The sequence below is a fragment of the Periophthalmus magnuspinnatus genome, chromosome 5, assembly GCF_009829125.3.
Source record: "Periophthalmus magnuspinnatus isolate fPerMag1 chromosome 5, fPerMag1.2.pri, whole genome shotgun sequence".
NCBI lineage: Eukaryota > Metazoa > Chordata > Actinopteri > Gobiiformes > Gobiidae > Periophthalmus > Periophthalmus magnuspinnatus.
The window spans coordinates 24,794,562-24,813,888 of NC_047130.1; the positions used below are offsets into that span (position 1 = coordinate 24,794,562).

The following is a 19,327-nucleotide window of genomic DNA, read 5'->3' on the forward strand; positions in this document are numbered from 1 at the left end:
TAATTATAGCCTTAGACGAGCTAAACTAATGCTGCCTCTACAAATGACTTTATATAATATGCATCTTAATATAAGCTAAGCGTGAAGGTATTTATTCATAATGTACGATGTATAGTTTAAACTCCTTTACTTCTTTTTATTTCCTCACTTCAGACAAACAAAAACAACTTCCGGTTTGTTTGTATTTCAAATAACGTTCAGGTCACACGTTTCACCTGACAATTTGTGTATGTTCATGACAAAATTATTAACTTAAAAGTCGGTTTATTTTGCCCTCGGAAGTTGTGATAATAAGTGTAAGCTTGACTTTGGTACCCTGGGATCGTCAAGCCGCGCCTGGAACGAGGAAGTAAGGAAAAATTGCGAAATGTATTTTGGCTGCTCCAAAAATAGGTTATCTCAGTGGTTTCCTTTATGAAAGATACATCGTTCTATATGCAACATCGCAGTCGGAAATCATGTTATCTTTTTCCGTTTTTTCAGGAAATGCACTATGTTGTATGCCAGGAGTGCATCGCTTTAAGATGAGTAATAGAAGCAGCCAAGATAACTATGAGAGGAATGTTCAATCTAATCGTTTTGAGTTCAGCATCCTCAGTGACCTTATACTTAACAAATACATATGGCGTTGGTATTGGTGGCTTCATTTCCAAAAGAAGATGCTGTGTTGACATAGAAATCTAGATCCAAGTTAAACTTCTACTTATGAATGCAAAGGTCAGGACGCGGCTGAGTAATTTTGACTGTGCCAGAGCCAGACAGTGTTTCAACATTCATTCATGTTAGTCTGGAGGACAAACTAAGGCTTGTCCCATCACAGTTTGAACCAGGTTATCTCTGCAAAAGACACAGGGTCTAAAACTAGATTAATAAATGCAGTAATTAATCAGAGCTGGGTCAAATAGCCCCACACTTGTACTGGTAAAAGTAGTGGTACAAGAAATTATGAAAGTAAGAGGAAAAATGTGTTATGGAAAACTGCTGCTGTCTGGACATTACGTACTTGATTCCTAATTTGAAGTGTAATAGGAAAAAATGCACAAAAGCTGGTAAATTAAATTAAAGCTATCTGAAGGCGCGGTGCAAGAAACACAAATGTTCTAATTGGTTAATACTGTCAACACTTTTGTCACTACTTTATTTTTAATGATTTACATTCTTCATCACAGTCACACTAGCTGCCCCAGGGCTGACTGACAAAAATGTGGCTGCTGTTCTCCACCTCTATGACCTCTGACATCTCCGACAGTTACACAGTCAAGGTGAGTGAAGTGTCATGCATAAGGGAACAACAACAGTATTTAAAGATCCAAACATTTATTGTCATAAAAATTAGGGGTGGGTGATATTGACACAATGTATAGTTTTTTGGGTGTACATATGTCAGTCCAAGAGAAATGTGTTAAAACCTGTCTTTATGTATTAATTAAGGATAACATTGCAGAAAATTGCCCACAAAAGTTTGGAAGTTTATTAGTTTAATCAGTTCTTGCAGCATTTTGCATTATTAACAAAATATTTGATATTCAAATTATGAGGTTATTTCTATAATCTACCCACATTATTGTCATTGTCAATAAACATAGCCACACTCCATGCATGGCAGGATGGCGGTTCGAATCTCGTTCTCAACATAAACATTATTGGTTGAGCAGTCAGTTCCGCTGACCCACAGGTTAGCGGTGTAACTCTAGCTCCCACAGATGAATGCTCTCATTGAGTCTTAAGGAAAGACACTTAACCCCCTTTGCCTATATGAATGGGTGTGCAAATGGGTGAGTGATTTCTGGATGAGCTTTGAGTGCCTTGAAGGTGTTAAAGCACTATATAAAAATGCGCACGCTCCCATGGACATATTTGCATACCAACAACTGCTTAGGTATGAGATTAAACTGTATCATAGTTAAAGTCCCAAAGTAAATAATAAATCCATTGCTCACAGGCATAACATCCTCATCTTTTATAGCCATGAATCATTCTTGACAACTTCCAGGCACAACTAACAGTGACTTCTTGGACTTTAGCTTACATAGTGACGTCTGCAGCGGGGCGTAAGATTATCAGTCTCCTCGGAAAAGTCAACAGCACTGAGTCAAAACGTGAAAACTCACACTTTGGGTGGGGCAGGTCTGCATTTAATGAATGAATGGAGTAATATATGCTTTACGGGCCCAGAGCCGAATATAGTTAACATCACTAGTATAAAGAATAAATATAAGATATATTGTACTACTATATTACAATTAGGCCTTTATATTTTTGATACATTTGAGATTTTTGTTTAGATACAAAGTTTACTTTATGTAGTTATGAGTGGAATAAGAAGCCTACTGTGTTGTCCAATCAAATATGCAATAGCCTGTTACTATTACTATTAGCCTGTTGAAAATTATTATTTTAAGTAGGGTACATTTTTACATTTATTTATTTATTTGACATTATTATATGCTAAATTGTTCACATATTCTTAGTACATTTGAGACCACTTTAAATTCTTCAAAATCTCTAAAATATATGCCTGATTTATGTATTGACAGTTTTACTAATCAGAAAGGTGTAATATAATGTAGGACTAAATAATAGACGCAAAGGTTTATCAGTCCTATGCTGCCCTCATGTGGCCATATTGTATATTGTGCGCAAAAACTAAACGCTTTTTCCCTCAAATCGAAAGTGAAATACTGAGAGAGTTTATGGGTTTCGTATCCGGCGAACTAGACGTTTTAGAATAATTCAATACACACCCTGTTTGTAAAAAACACTGTATAAAATGGCAAATATTGATGAAGGTTTCTACTCTCGACAACTGTAAGTACTGTAGCCTACACTGTATTATTTCTTATTGGTTGGTTGTTTTATACACACTGCCACACCGGACTGACAGACCCCTGGGGAATTTGGAACTGTCTATGTTTGCTTCTAGTTCTCATTTATTGTGTTTTTTGATTACTTTAATACACAATCTTTGACATAGCCTTATCAAACGTCTTAAGACAGGGCTAGAAATTGTACTGCAGTAATTTAGTTCAAAATAATATTACTTTAGTAGGAAATAGTGGTACAAGAAAATACTGTAAAAGTAAAACATATTTGGGGAAACTAAGGACTAGGATAAATTGTCCACTGTCTGGACTGGACCTAACATTGGATTTATAATTTCAAGTTAATGTAACTAAAATGACAAAAAATAAAAAAATAATGCACAAAATCTTTTATTTTCAATGGGATGACTGCAAAAATGATAAAAACAAAATTGAACAACTGTCTTTCTTAATCGTTCAGATACAAAGTATTTTAATATTTAATATGAAGCTTTTATCTGTTGTAGTTTTACTCACAGTAACCAAAATGTTTACTCAAAAGTACTGTCACACTGTCAAATATATTACTCAAGTAGGAGTAAGTATAATGTCTGAATTTGAAAACAACTCCAAGAAGTACAATTTAATAATGTTACTTGAGTAAATGTGACTAGTACTACCCACGTCTGCTCAGACTAAATCTTTTTCTCTCTGTTTCTGTAGGTATGTCTTGGGACACGAGGCCATGCGCCGCATGGGCACTGCCAGTGTGCTCATTGCGGGGATGCGGGGTCTCGGAGTGGAGATCGCCAAAAATGTGATTCTGTCCGGAGTCAAATCTGTCACTATCCAGGATGAAGGAGTGACACAGTGGACTGACCTCTCTTCTCAAGTAGGACTATTAAGAAAAGTATTATAGAATGTTTAATATAAGGATGAGTAGAATATACAGTAATCCTAATGTCAACTGTGTTTTTATTGTAGTAGGTTTAAGTGGTTGGTCTACTACTAAAAATAAAAAGTCAACGTTAGAGTTGTAATAATAGTAGTAAGTAACCTTTTAGAAAACACCAAGACAGTTATATTAGGCAATAAAACTTACATTGACAATATATTTCCTGGCCATGTTCATTCTTAGAGCAGACGGGATCACAAATTTCCCTAAAGAGTACCTTAATCTTAACCTTAACCTTAAGTTTTTACATCTCACTTATGGCAAGCAATTTTCTATTAACAAAACCATCTGAAGAATAAAGGAAACTCCCGCACACTGTCTCACTCTTAATGCAATTTATTCCATACAACGTTTCGGTCGCTCTGACCTTCTTCAGGTATGAGGACAGCCCCTTCCGCTCCCCTTATATAAATTAAGGGACCGCCTCCTTTAGTTTAATCAACCAATAGTCGTAAGACACATGTATTCACAATCAGACCCCAAAAAACACCCGTAAGATTGTGCATAATTCACTATACAAACGTTTTTGTGAGTTAAAAAGCATGGATAATAACCAGAAAAATATAATGATTATTATTGATCAGAAAAAATAGCAGATATATACTATAATTTTTAGATTGTTGTAAAAAACAGCATAAATGACATAAATGACATAACTGACACCCTCAAGAGGTTCCATTACATCTCCCTCATAACTCAGAGGGAGGGCAAAAACAGTTCTCTACATATCCACATCACAACATTACATTAAACAACAGTTCATCATTTAAGCCCTTTGGAGAGTTTGTAAGGTAAAAATCCAACAGGCTTCGCGTCTCTTTAACGCGCGGTCGTGGTCTCCACCCCTCCGCGGAGCAGGCACCTGTTCAATCCTGCAGAAGCGAAGAGAAGACACGTCATATTTTAACAGGTTAAAATGGACAGCTACAGGAGAGTCCGCATCTTGGCGTCTTATCGCGCTTTTGTGTTCACTGATGCGGGTTTTTAGTTTTTGGTGGTTTTTCCCACATATGCAAGACCACACGGGCAGCGCAACAGGTACACCACGTGGGTTGACACGCACGTGATAACACTCTTGATGGGAAACGTCTTCCTAGTAAAAGGGTGGCAGAAATGAGAGGTCTTAGTGGTATTATGGCACTATGGCACTATTAACAAAACCAAAAACTCCAGCTGGTTGTAATGTAACATGTCTTTTCAGTTTTTCTTGAATGAGTCCAGCATTGGTCAGAACAGAGCCCTATGTTCCCTGCAGCAGCTGAGGGCTCTGAACCCTCATGTCCAAGTGAAGGAACACACCGGACCCCTGGGCCAAGAACTACTCCTGCAATTTCAGGTTAGGAAATTATTTTATTTTAATGTATAATATATTTTTGTTTCAATATCAATATCTGAAGAATTTTGAATCTTGTCTATTCCTGTCACGAAGAGGTTTTCAAAATAACACCCAAAATGCAAAACTGCTAAATAATAATAATTTAATCAACAAAATAGCACTGGGGGAAAAAAACAGAAAATTCCAAAATGGTCCAAACTCAAGGAATCACAGAAAATGAATGAATAACAGGACAAGATAATGCACCAACAGAGGACAAGGACTAAAATACACCATGAAACAAGGCACAGGTGAAACACATCAACAGATGGGAAATAAACTCAAAAGTACAAGCACACAGGGCGCATGTCAAATTAAAACACATGAACTATAGAAATACTACTACTACTACTACTAATTATTATTATTATTATAACTAAAACATGGAAAACATTGAAACAAGACATGATCCATGACAGTTCCCTAGTACGTAGTATCTGTGGTTGAGCCTTGATTTTCTTCTTTCATTTAAAAAAGCATGTATTATTCTTCGTAGATTTAGTGTGACTCATTGGACAGAGCTTATATCCAAACATTTGAAGATACTCTGTCTTTGTATTTTGCATATAAATTTGCAAGACCACATGTGCGTTCCTTTTGCAGGTGGTAGTCCTCACTGACTCCTCTTTGGATGACCAGAAGAGATTTGGAGACTTCTGTCATTTAAATGGGATTCATTTCATTGTTGCAGACACCAAAGGACTCTGTGGGTAAGACAAATCACTATTATATTTATGTGACTGTTTTGTGATGTGTTGTGACGTGTTGTGATGTGTTGTGACGTGTTGTGACGTGTTGTGACGTATTCTGATGTATTGTGATGTGTTGTGACGTGTTGTGACGTGTTGTGACGTGTTGTGATGTATTCTGATGTATTGTGATGTGTTGTGATGTATTGTGATTTTATGATGTAGCACTTCATACTTGTATTTTGCAGTCAGTTGTTTTGTGATTTTGGTGAGGCTTTTGAAGTGTTGGACCAGGACGGAGAGATGCCTGAATCTGTACTGATCCAAAAAGTCTCACAGGTATTTAGTAATGCACTCTGCTGTTGATATACGGTAACCATTTATATGCATAATCATGATTTAGCAGGACATAGTATGTAGCATTCATACACTTCAGATGGGATGAACAGCATAGGTCAAAACAACAGACAAGAAGCCTACATATTTTCTTTGTGTAAGTGCCTTTATAAAAACTGAAACTTTGTCTGGTTGACAAAGCTGTTGGTGTTTTTAGGGGAATCCTGGAGTGGTGATCTGCAGCGATGATCAGAGACATGGGTTTACAGATGGCTCTAAAGTTATTTTCTCTGAAGTCCAGGGGATGACTGAGCTCAACAGCCTTGGTCCTGTGCAAATCAAAGAGAGAGGTCAGTATTTTACCTGAGGTGCTTTAAACAATGTAATTACTAACTATTAACAATGGAAGGGAATGAAAATTACGTAATAGCATATGTACTACACAATTAAAATGAAAATATATATTTTAAGAAACCTCCAAGTAATTAGCTTTTTTGGTAATATCAAATGTGAATGATAGTGCGCCATTGTTATAACATCATAGTAGTTGCAGCTGTAGTACTAGTACTAGTAGGAGCCCTAGTAATTGTTGATTTGGTTGTTTTTATACATGCAATGAAAATGTGTTTTTGTGTTGGGGCACTCCAACTTATGGTGGACGGGAGAGTTCGCCACTGGGTTGTTTCCATGGAGATGTTATTGCTTTGCATTGAATGTTTCACACTATGTCAATAAACTATCCATCTCCATGGAGACAAGCAGGTGTAACCTCCAGGCTAAGTTAAAGATCAAATCTGTGGAAAGATTACCCTTTTCACAGTAAGGATGCATGTTCCTGGAGATATTTTAGAGCAATTAAAACTTAATTGAACAAATGCAATGTAGATAAGTTTAATGCCATACTCTGGAGCATTCTAAGCAAAGTAGTGACATTCAGGGAGAAAATCATGTAACTTTTCACAATTATGTTTTCATTTTTCAGGGTCTTGTTCCTTCAGTATTTGTGACACTTCCTCCTTCTCGGAGTATGAGCGTGGTGGGATTGTGACAGAAGTGAAACAGCCCTGCACTATTTATTTTGTAAGACTTCACATTTGGACACATACTTTTTTCCATTAAGTAAAAAAACTACACAAACTACATTCCTTTCAGAAATCGCTGAGCCAGACCCTGACGCTGGACTTAGAGCTACTGATAACAAACGACTTTGGGAAAATAGACAGGCATAAGACGCTGCATCTGGCCTTTCAAGCGCTGCACGGCTTTGTGGGAAAAGAAAAAAGACTGCCACGTCCCCATTGTCAGGTCAGGAGTTTATGATCACATGCACTGGTTTGGTGCCACCATACCCACTATCATTTATTATTGGCCTTTTTATTGAGAATATTCAATCTGCCATAGCATCCTGAACCAGAGCTGTTGGTGGTGTTTCAGGGGAATTATCTCTCAAGTATTATTTCACTATTCATTGAGTCGCTTCTCCCATGAAGGGCATCTGACAGTTAGTAACTTTGTTGGCAGTAAACTTTGTTATATTTTAGTTTTGATATTCTTGTCTTAATAATATACCTATCTGTTTATCATTATATTAACATGATTCTCATTATCATGAATAAGTCTCTTATTGTTATTACATAGTTATTAATGCTTTATTATGGCTTGGTATAATGGCAGTTGTTACCGTGCTGTAGTCTGATGAGCTGTATTATTTCTCCTGTGTACAGTCAGATGCAGACATGATTCTTGATGCTGTGAGAAAATTGAATGAAGATGTGAAACTAGAAAAACTGGATGAAGTCGCAGTGAAGAAGTTTTCGTTCACTGCTCAGGGCAACTTGGCTCCACTCTGCGCTTTCATCGGAGGACTGGCTGCTCAGGAAGTCATAAAGGTATCAAAGATTCATGCCTTCATATAAACCTTTGGTTTCTAATTTGGAATATGGTCCTTTTTAAGGCTTGCAGTAGGAAGTTTACTCCTCTAAAACAGTGGTTTTATTTTGATGCACTGGAGAGTCTTCCTGAAGATGACAACCAAGTAGAAGAAAGCTTGTTTTCATTAGTAAGTTGGCTACTTAAAATGTAAATTTAAAGTTACATTTTTAGTTTTATAGTAATTGTGTTTGGATTTTTATACAGAAAGGCACAAGATATGACGGACAAATTGCAGTATTTGGCTCAGATTTCCAAGAGAAGTTGGAAAGGCAGAAGTACTTTCTGGTAAGAACAACAGGGGGCGCACCTTACTTTTGTAAAGACAATGCTTCTCTGTTTCTGTGGTTGTAAAACTGTAATGGGTTTAAATTTAATTACATTTTTTTAGTTCAAATGTATTTTGCATCTTGATTTTACTGTTCTATGATGTATTTTCTTTGTGTTTTGATTCAGTCCTTGTTTAATCTCAAATCTGGGTTCATATTATTCCAATATTCTGGTACTTGTTTAAATCCAGTTTCATCTCAGTTATAACCAATTTGTATAATGCGTCTTTAAGTTTAATAATGGTGTTTTAGTACAAAACAAAATAAAAAATCCAATCTGACTTTATATTGTCAATACTGAGACTTATTTTATTTGGTTTAATGTTAGATAAAACCCACAATATTCCGTAGTAAATAGCTTGGGAGCCACTGCTGTGGTGTTTAGCTTTGATGTGGTCTGGTGTTGATGATGGCACATGCAGGAAGCTTCTGTAATATAAGTGGCATTTCCTGACTCACTGACCTCTCACATCACGAGCCGTTCCCTGTTTCCTGTCAAATTATTATCTTTACTGTGATGGTGTTTGTTTGACACCGACTGCTTATGTGCTCAGCTTTACTCTGCATAAATAGCCAAATGTATGAAAATGTTGCCTTTTGGCCTAAATCATGTTCTTGTTTTTGTATGTTTTAGGTTGGAGCTGGGGCTATTGGATGTGAACTCCTGAAAAACTTTGCTCTGATTGGACTGGGAGCAGGAGAGGGCCACATCACTGTAACAGACATGGATCACATTGAGAAGTCAAACTTGAATCGACAGTTCCTGTTTAGATCACAAGATATAGGAGTGAGACTAAGAATACATATTTTAAGCAGTGATTTTAAAAAAAAGTTGCACTATGTAACCTTTCTGATGGGATCTGGAATCTGCTTGTCTCCATGGATATCTTATTGCTTTGCCTGAAATGTTCTTCAGTATGGGATTAAATGTATCCACCTTGCATGAATTTCATTACAGGTGTTTTTTTGTTTTTTTTGCTAAAATATCTTGAATAACATGCATTCTTTCTGCAAGCAGAGGTGTCTTTCCACAGATATGACCTGTAACTTTGCCTGGTGGTGCCACTGGCTCCGTAGAGAAACAGAAATTGAATGCTATTCTGTGAAACTTTCCAAGCAAAGCAATAACAGCTCCATGGAGACAAACAGATGGTGGACACTCTACCAGAAAGATAGAGCACCTTTCAACTTAGATAAGGAACCACTACTAAGCTGTTTCTTAATAGCCCAATGAAATCTCTATTCTCATGTTTGATTTTGATGATACACACACATTTTTGCTTTCTTCACTATCTAGACAAATCAATTTATCTATTGTGAGTTAAATCTTATCTTAAACTTAAAGCAAAGAAGTAAAAAAAAAACAGGATTTAGCAAGTATGCAATCAAGTCAGACTTCGACAGAGCTAGGCTCAGACTTAGCCAAATCAGCATTGACTTGATGTAAACAAGAACAAAATACCAGGTCATGAAAACATTTGAACTTGAACTAAAACAAAGTGGTCCTGGACCCACAGTTTGAGAACAACAAACCTACAGGACACACAATCGCTTAGTGGCTCCTGTCTGACCCTTTAAGTGCAGAGGGCAGAGGTTGTCCCTAATCACTCATGTCAGGTCCAACATAGTCCATCTGTGTCTGTGTACAGATCGGCTGCTGTTAACAAGATTTGGAAATGTTTTGAAAGTGAGTCTATCCGACAGCACATCTCTTAAACAAGGGCTTATATAACATGCAATTAGAGCAAAGTTTGTTTAAAGTATATGCCGATAACTCAACTCAATAAAAGTGTTTCCTAAATTGAGGGTTAGGACCCAAAAGTGCCTCATGGGGAAGTTGAATGTTCACCTTAGATAAGCTCTACAGATTATTGAAATTGTGCTAAATTGCTAAAAATATTGTATATTATAATAAAACGTGTATTCATTGTATGAACTGTTAAGTATTCCAATTTTAGGCCCATAGTAATTATAATTATATAGGTGCATAAATTAGATCAACAGGTTCAAAAAGGACAACAGACCATAGAATCACCAACTTATACAGTGCAATAATAATTTGATTTAAAACATCTGAAAACAAAAGTGTATTAAATGTTGTTAAAGTATTTGTTTTACACATTTCAGAAACCCAAATCAGAGGTTGCAGCCCGGGCAGTGAAAGCCATGAACCCACAGATGAACATCACAGCTCACCAGAACCGTTTGGCCACAGAGAGTGAGCAAGTTTATGATTACCACTTCTTCTCTGGACTGGATGGGGCTGCTGCAGCTTTGGACAACGTGGAAGCCAGTAAGGACACAACTTCATGTTAATATATTGTTTTCTTTTGAAAGGATTGATCGCTAAATTTCATGAAACCTTAATTGTATCTTCAGATATTTGGGCAACTTGCTCAAATTCAATATTAGTTGTATATAGTGATAAAAGATATTTGGTTGATTAACACATGGCATGGTTATAGAGTTAGGTGCAGATTAAATAGTATAAAACCCTCATATGGTTGGAAAAGTGTACATGAACAAAACACCTCAGTTACTGTATATTTGTCTGAAATAAATGCTTGTTAGGAATAAAATTATACTGTTATGAACTGTTGGGCCCAGCCAGGAGGCCTGTCACAATAACATTTTGAAATATGATATATTGCTGAAGAAAATATAGATGATAAACTATACAATTTAAAAACCAATATGCCACTGACACGAAAAGCCTGAAGCAGGATTTCTCTCAAAAATTATTCTAAATGTACAGTATTATTAATGAACATGAGCTGCAATAAATATATGCAACACTTAATGAGTCATAGAAGTTATTTATTCAACCCATTACAGCTCAAATATTCAGAAAAGTACAAAAAAATACAAAAATTTCCCCACTAGTACAAAGAAAAAGCACCCACGATGAATAATTCTTCCAGCTCTGTACTGAATGATAAGTTGATATAGTATTTATGGTGACAGGCCGACCAGCAAGTCTCTGATACAAGCACAGGGGCTTGAGGAAAAAAAATGTTGGGACCCACTGCTGTAGAATATATGTTTCTTTAGTATATGACAGCTAATAGCAATTCCAGCTTCAGTTGTGATCGTGTTGCTGTTTTAAACCACTTGGAGCAAATGATGCAGCCATTAGCTTTACAAATATTTTAGATTGAAATAATTTGTATTATTCTTTATTAGGGGCCTACCTGGATTCATGTTGTGTGGTGCATAATAAGCCCATGCTGGAGGGGGGCACTTTGGGAAGTAAAGGCCACACTTTGGTGGTGGTACCTCGTCTCACGGAGTCTTATGGTCCTGCCAAGTCGAGCTCCAAGAACGAAATCCCACTGTGCACCCTCAAAAACTTCCCTCATCGCATTGAGCACACACTACAGGTATTGTATGCAGAGGCAGGGATGGGTTCCACTGGAGCGGGTCAGTGCTTTCAAAGTCAATGGGGAACAAGGAATCCCGCTAAGAACACTTTTAGACCGTTTGGTTCTTTGTGTTGAGTGGTTCAGTTTTCAAAAGGTGAAGCCAAAATTATACAGACTGTTAACTTCTCAAGGACATAGGGCTATTGATTAAGGCAAATCTGAAATTATAATTATTTAATGCAGTTGTAGACATACTGTCATAAGTTAAACCAGTGGAGGAGTTACTGTTTTTAGCAATGTTTTAAAAGCCACTGTGGATTAGACAAGTGGGTTTTCTCCAGGTTTTGAAGGCAGAACAAGCACCTATATAATTCATAGCAAAATCTCATATTGTTTTTTTATTACACCATTTTTGTGTTGATTCGAACCATAATTGTAAATATGATTATGATCCGATTTATTGCACAGCTCTATAAACAACTGCATCAACTAAACTATGCTAACTGAACCGGTTTTGTTTCATTAACATACATACATTTTTACATTTATTTGTCTTTTCAGTGGGCCAGAGACCAGTTTGAGGGACTGTTTAAGCAGAGTCCTGAAAATGTCATGATGTATTTGAGGTAAGAAACTCGTAACAACAATCCCAAACAACAGCTCCTATATTCAAATGAGTCCATCTTCACTCTGTCTGTAGTCTACACACACTTTGTTTAATTTTACAATGCAGTTTCACTCTTGCATTCCTGAAGGACTACAAACACTCAATGAAGTGTGGGATCTCATTATTCTATTTTATTAGCACACAGCCAAAACACATGTGACTCCAGGCGATAAAACAGCGATGAAAAACAAAGCACTTTCCTCACATATACTTTAATGTTTTCTCTTCTCTAAATGAATGGTTTCAGATTAAATGCACTGGATTAAAATAGCCTGGGAAGTTAGAATAGAGCTCTTATGTTTGAATAGTAGGGAAAACATTACCCTGCTGTGGTGAGTTTAACCAGCAATTGCTAGGTTGGGTTACAACTTTAAAGTGCTTAATTGAAAAAAAATATATTAAGGTTGAAATCAGTTCTCTTTATTAGTGGGGATTATACATCTCATTGTTCTAGATGTGTTATTAAAGTTTTATTTAAGGATTTGTTTACCAACCCACACACTATAAACGGCACACTACCCGACAAAATAATACATGTGTGGGATGCAGCTTGAATATTTTTAGACTATGGTTGTGAAAAAAAATATATTCCCAGATAATCATTAAGAAGAAAGACTAAAGATAGGATCCAAACAATTTACAAGAATATATATGAAGAAATACACAGATTAGGACAACTTTGGACCTTTCCTGAATAGTTTTAGAAGAAATAGGGAACAAAACGACATGCTAACAGTAGACAAACAACCAATATTTTGTATTGAAAATCACATTCTAGTGTCTAAAAATATTATTATTGGGGTACTGAGCCTTCTCCTTAGTATCAAAATCAATTTGTATCTTGACGACCCTATTTTTAGACTACAAAACAATAACAGTCTTTTACACATAGTCGCTAACTTCAAAGCAGTAATACAAGTGTCCAGACCAAACTGTATCTGTCATTGCATATCAGAGCCCTGTTAATCCAGGCATTTTGTGGTCTATATCCTTGTTTATTTTGGTGAAATTTAAACATGCATAATGGCTCCTTTTGTACAGTTTTAGACACTTTTTCAAAACCACAGTAGGCCAGACTAGTGCACAGGACTTATTTATACATTACATACTATATTAAATCACACATGTAGAATTTGTGGAAAGAACCAGGTTATTTGTCATGGTTCACTCTGACTCAACCCAGTGTTCCTGTTCAGGCCTGCTGCCTGTTTGAAGGTAGATTTCCAATAAACTACAAGGGAAGTATATGCATATGATAACAACACAAATATGTGTCTAATGTTACGTCTATGGGATTACATTGCATTGACCACAACACTACAGCATTTCAAAAGTCGTCTGCGTATTAATCATGACTAAGTATTCAAGAGTTATTGGAATCCCCCCTGACTCAACTACTGCCTCCTATTCTACACCCATATTTTGAATTCTGATATTTAATCTTCGGCCACTTTGCTTTCAGGAGATGCTACACACATATTCTCCATGACAAGCAAGTGACCGTAACCCTCTAGCTGAAAAGCTACATAGTGCACCTTTAATGATTTACAAATGCTATTAATAATTTATAGTTATTAAGATGAAATAATTCATATTGAAATTTCCATATGCTATTGTGTTTTTCATTGTGAGTGATGACATAAAAAAGTGGGAAAATATAGTTTTATTTTGTCAATATTTGCAGCATTCAAAATTACTAAATTGGTTTAGTATCGCAAAATACTTTGTTTTGTCTAGACAGTCAGTTATAGAAATCCCCATTGAGGTGTCATAAGTACTTTAAATATATTTGTTGAAATAATTGGTCGGGCATTTATAAACTTTGTTTACAAGAATAGTCGGTGGTGGTAAGTTACTATTGTAGCCACAGCTTCCCTGAGGTAGACTGACGGAAGCAAGGCTTTCAATCTGCAGAATTGGTGCCTCTGACCATCACCAAGTGTCTTGCATAAGGACACAATGACAGAACTTGGTCCATGGGAAAATTCATCTTTGGGTTGAGGAACCACTGCTCTGACCACTTCATTGTCACTATCATGTTCTTTCAGAGATGAGGACTTTATAACTCGGACTCTTGGCCGTGGGGAGGTGGAGGCACTGCAGGTCTTCACAGAGGTGTGGAGCAGCCTGATGGAGCTGTCTTCTGGAGGCAGACGTCCTGTACACTGGGAGGACTGTGTGCAGTGGGCCCGAGTCCAGTGGGAAACTCTGTTCAACAACGACATCCGACAACTCCTGTACTGTTTCCCCCCTCATGAGGTACATTATATGTTAAATGTCATTTAACATATGAAGATATAAGTTAGCGATCAGTCAATAAACTTTTGCCACATCTACCAATAAAGAAGAGCCAGCTGTCGTAAAGTGGATTGACACCAGGATGGACTGAAGTACTTTAGACTGTGTACGTGTGTCAGTAACTTGAACCCTTGAAAGGGACATACTGATAAAAATCTCCGCTGGTTTGTAATCGTCCAAAGCATGCAGACAGAGTGATGTCACATGTTCCTGTCACACCTGGGGGATAGATGGGATTGGAGGGAGGGAGGGAGGGAGGGAGGGAGGAAAGGGGAGGGAGGAGGGGGTGCATAGATCGATGTCAGTGCAAACAGACCCTCAGTGACCCCAGTCCCACTTTCAAATTCCTCAATTCCTCAGTCTTAACATTCTGGAGTAGGGTGGGATTCTGCATGTACAACACGTCTGATTCAGCAGGCCAGTCTTTCTGATAACTCAAGACTGGGCTGACAGTGAAAACAATCATGCCCCAAGCAATGATGAGAATAAAACAGTAAATGAGAGTATGTTTGTATCATTTGGAGACTAAAGAATCAGCCTTACTGAAAGTATAGCATAATTGTATGTTGACACAAATGCTCTTTATTCTAAGTAGGACTAAGAAATATGACACAAAATAATCAAAAGGGCTTTCAATTTTAAATTTAATGAATGAGACTTAGTTGTAATATATACATACTCTGCATATTTTCACTTCTCTACTTTTTTAAATGTGGGGCACTTTGCATACAATCGCCATTCTAAGATGTGCTCATTGTGGTTCATTTCGGCCCCTCAGTATGGACTTGTAGACCGATTATAATGTGGCCTAATCTCTATTGCCACTGCACTGTTCTCTTTCTGTCTCCAAATGTGTACAGTTTAGTCTAATACACAGAGTTGAAACTGGTCCCTGATCCTGAATTGCTGTGGCCTTGCTCTTCCCCAGTACAGGTTCTGGAGCACTGCGTACACCTCATATCCGTAGATGATCCAAACATAAGCTGCCTCTGCCTCGTTGCACAGGGCTGCACAAGCCCGTAAACAAGTGTAAAGACAGGTAGAAGGCTCAAAGCCAAAGGAACGGATTAATAGTGAAAATCTCGCCAAGACTCCTTCACCTGTATTTGGGATGGGAGCACAGTTGGTTTCTTGCCCAGAAGTTCTCAGCTACTCACAGAGGAGTATGGGGGTCACTCCCAGGAAAATGATTCAACAGTTGATAATGTTTAAAAGCCAGCAATATAAAGTTCTACATTCATCGTACATAGGTTTTATTTAAGCTTTTTAACTCAAATAATGGGCATTCTTTTGCACTGGTGGTGAATTGCTTTTCTGTGTTTTGACATATCAGGCCCTAAATCTGGATAAAATAATGTCACTTTATTACACCGATTACGAAGTTATTCTCTCAAAATTTTGACTTTAATGACGAAATGTTGCGACTTTATTCTCATAATGACCACGTTTTTTGTTGGTGTTTTTTTTGTTTTTTTTATGTGACCCTTATAGTCCGTTATAGTTTAATGAGTTGAATTCAACAAGAAAATATTACAATTCCTCCAAAGTCTGAACTCTGCTCCAAACCACACTATTTCACTTTTGATTCACTTTTAATGATTTTTACTTTTTCATTCCATCTTTAAAAACCCAAGTTGGTTATTGACAATTTGAAACTTTTGATTCTTGATTTAATAAATGGCACAGTCCTAATTCTAAGCCACTTAAAGGTCACAAAAGCAACAATAGTTTAAGGAAACAAAACTATAGGTATTCTTGTTATTCATTGTATGCTGTAGTTTCACCTGAACCTGTCAAAGCGCACGTTGGCTGTTGACTGTGGTTTAGTTCTCTTTTGGGCACTGTTCTCTCTTGTCTTGCAATCATTTAGTTTCAAAACAATAAAACTATAAATAATTGTCCCTTGTGACCGCAGACTTTAGAGGAACTTTCATTGCGGAGGTTAGTAACAGTTTCAGTTGAACCAGTTGAGGCCATTGCGCAAAATGGCAACTTCTGGGTGGAAGTAAAGAACTGAACTGGTGATAAGGCTCAGAACTGACATCTGTGCGGTACTGGCATTTGCAATAGGCCTTATGGAGGAAGGAACATGACATTTGGTTGTAAATAGAAACCTGTTATTGTAAAATCACACCATGTTCTTTGTATTTTAGGGCATAGGTCAGTGTGCTCTTTGTAAGTGTGTGCAGGCCCTATGTCATTTCTGACACAGTATACACAGGAAAATATTGGGTCAGATGTTTTTTTAAAGTTCACATTTTAAAAGCATCCAAAAGAACTGACAAAAATACTGAAATATGAACTGATAAACTAATGCAAGAATCACATTTCAGAACATGTTTATACAGATCTAAACTACAGGGTCGGTAGGTTTTAAGCTGAATAAGACAAGATATCGTGCTGTTTGTGGTGGAAATGATGCTACTCTACTGTCACTGTGATAACATTTATAGTATTTTATCTGGTATGTAAATAGTAAACATTCCCACATCATTATCTTCAAATTAAGCCCCGAATGACCTCTGTATCCTCAGGTGTTTTTTCCCCAACTCTGCTCCAGTAATATAGTCTCTGAAAGTGCATATAGACACGTCTTCTTCTTATTATGACTTAGTTTGTTGGGATCATATCTGTGGTAACAAATATATACAGAGACATTCTAACAATTTTTATAATTATGCCTTAAATGGGTACTCTACGTGGACTTGTAACACATATCTATGACTCTCTGATTCTATGTCTCCTTATTAGTGTGAAACTAGAGTAGTAGACATAATAGAGAAACCCACAATCAAAAATAACTTTATGAGCAAATTACTCAAACAAGGCAGTAACACTGTATTTAGAAGACGCAGACACAGACAGTTTGCTGGAGTTGATCTTGCCTTTTGGCTGTTGCTGTGAGGTCCCCTACAGTGAAAAGAGCCACACCACGGCAGATTCTCCCCTCTGCAGCATATGCTCCATTTGGCCACTTCAAAGCCCCAGGGCCCTTTGTTCCTCTATCAGACCTGCAAATTATAAACTCCACAGCTGATGGCAGTCTGCATCTCCTGTAGTCACCTAGGAACCACTATCTGATTATTTCCTGTTCACACGATTAGACACGATTAAGATAATAAAGATTAGCTTTACCTTGGTGCTATTGTGTTGGCTGTTTCTACAGAATAATTAGAAGTTACATCAGTAATTAGACTAATGTAATAATGCGTTTTAGTGGGTCAAAACGTTGTCTATGGTGACACTAATTGTCTTTGGGAAATTAGACTCAACTAGGCCTGTCATGATAAATACTACTTATCTCAACTTATCGTTCAATACATATGACAGATGAAACTTTGTACCAATTGCACATGTTTTGTTAATTTTTTGTATTATAATGAGATTTGAGCTGTAGAAGGTTGAATTACGAACTTCTGACTTATTATAAATACAAACTAACTACTTAACTGTTAACAATTTTGTACATTTAGAATACTTTTTGGGGGATAATTCTGTTTTATGGTTTGGTTTCAATATAATCGTTTATTGTATATTGTCTATACACACACACACACACACACACACACATTGCATTTCAAAATTTGTTATCATGACAGGCCTAGATTCAGCTTGAAACAAAATGCACAGAATTCATGCATACTGAGAAATAAAAATTGGGTGCTGAGGCGAAAAATCTGAGAAAGCAAGTACATACATTACATATTATTATAATAATGCATAAGAAAAGGTTTTCTTATGCACTACAGATTTCCTGCAAAAAAGCCTTCAGGCCACATAATCTTACATACATCAAAAACAAAAACACAACGTGGTCAATATAAACTGTGTAACTGTTCTTACATGTGCCTTTATTTCAGCTGTATGTTGTAAATGGATTTTGTCATGTCTTTGCGTAGGTGACCAGTCATGGCCTTCCCTTCTGGTCTGGAACCAAGAGATGCCCTCATCCACTCACCTTTGACCCCACCAATGTGAGTATAGTCTGAATGTAGTTTTATCTTTAGGGACTCTCAAATCATGTGGATGATCTTGTATAAAAGCAGTTCACTCAAATGTTGTCATTCCTGAGTTATCTTGTGTGATTGTGACCCATGTAACAGATTGTTATCAATGAAGTGAAGTATTTACACTGCAGGACTGATGCTTATCTCAACTTACACTTTCCATGAGAACAGTTCATATCACACAGTAATTACACTAACCAAGGGAACACTTAAAAAGTAACACAACTGTATGTAGTTATTATCTAAAAGAAAATTGATGTCATATTTTCCAAAAGCATTCAGCACAAGATAATTTAGATAAATTAATGTTTATATTTAATTTATGAAGAGACATGAACTACCTATCACAAGAATCCTATTCTTGTTTGTAAGGGTCTAAATACAGGTTGTGTAGATTGATACATTATAAGATGGATACTTAGTTGTGTGCAGAGGAGGATATGTTACTTAAAAATGCATTGTTTGTGATATGTTAACTGCATTAACATTAAACCATTACAATTGCAATTTCAATTGTATTGGGATTATTCTCGCAATCCCAATGACAACTATTAGTTACTGAATTGGTTAAATTGTATT

At 36.8% G+C, this 19,327-nt stretch overlaps 1 protein-coding gene across 1 annotated transcript in view; it reads left to right on the forward strand.

Annotated features, from left to right (window-relative positions):
• Nucleotides 1-2,684: 2,684 nt before the first annotated feature.
• The window catches only part of uba7 (ubiquitin-like modifier activating enzyme 7), a 47,292-nt gene continuing 30,649 nt past the window's right edge, over nt 2,685-19,327 (forward strand). The window contains exons 1-17 of the mRNA XM_033966792.2: nt 2,685-2,808; nt 3,525-3,693; nt 4,958-5,092; nt 5,735-5,841; nt 6,069-6,159; nt 6,374-6,506; nt 7,139-7,236; nt 7,309-7,461; nt 7,881-8,045; nt 8,111-8,215; nt 8,293-8,373; nt 9,049-9,201; nt 10,542-10,707; nt 11,598-11,794; nt 12,338-12,402; nt 14,492-14,702; nt 18,641-18,715. Coding sequence (XP_033822683.1) covers nt 2,771-2,808; nt 3,525-3,693; nt 4,958-5,092; nt 5,735-5,841; nt 6,069-6,159; nt 6,374-6,506; nt 7,139-7,236; nt 7,309-7,461; nt 7,881-8,045; nt 8,111-8,215; nt 8,293-8,373; nt 9,049-9,201; nt 10,542-10,707; nt 11,598-11,794; nt 12,338-12,402; nt 14,492-14,702; nt 18,641-18,715 — 2,142 coding nt within the window. The 5' untranslated portion in view covers nt 2,685-2,770. The remainder of the gene's footprint in view (nt 2,809-3,524; nt 3,694-4,957; nt 5,093-5,734; nt 5,842-6,068; nt 6,160-6,373; nt 6,507-7,138; nt 7,237-7,308; nt 7,462-7,880; nt 8,046-8,110; nt 8,216-8,292; nt 8,374-9,048; nt 9,202-10,541; nt 10,708-11,597; nt 11,795-12,337; nt 12,403-14,491; nt 14,703-18,640; nt 18,716-19,327) is intronic.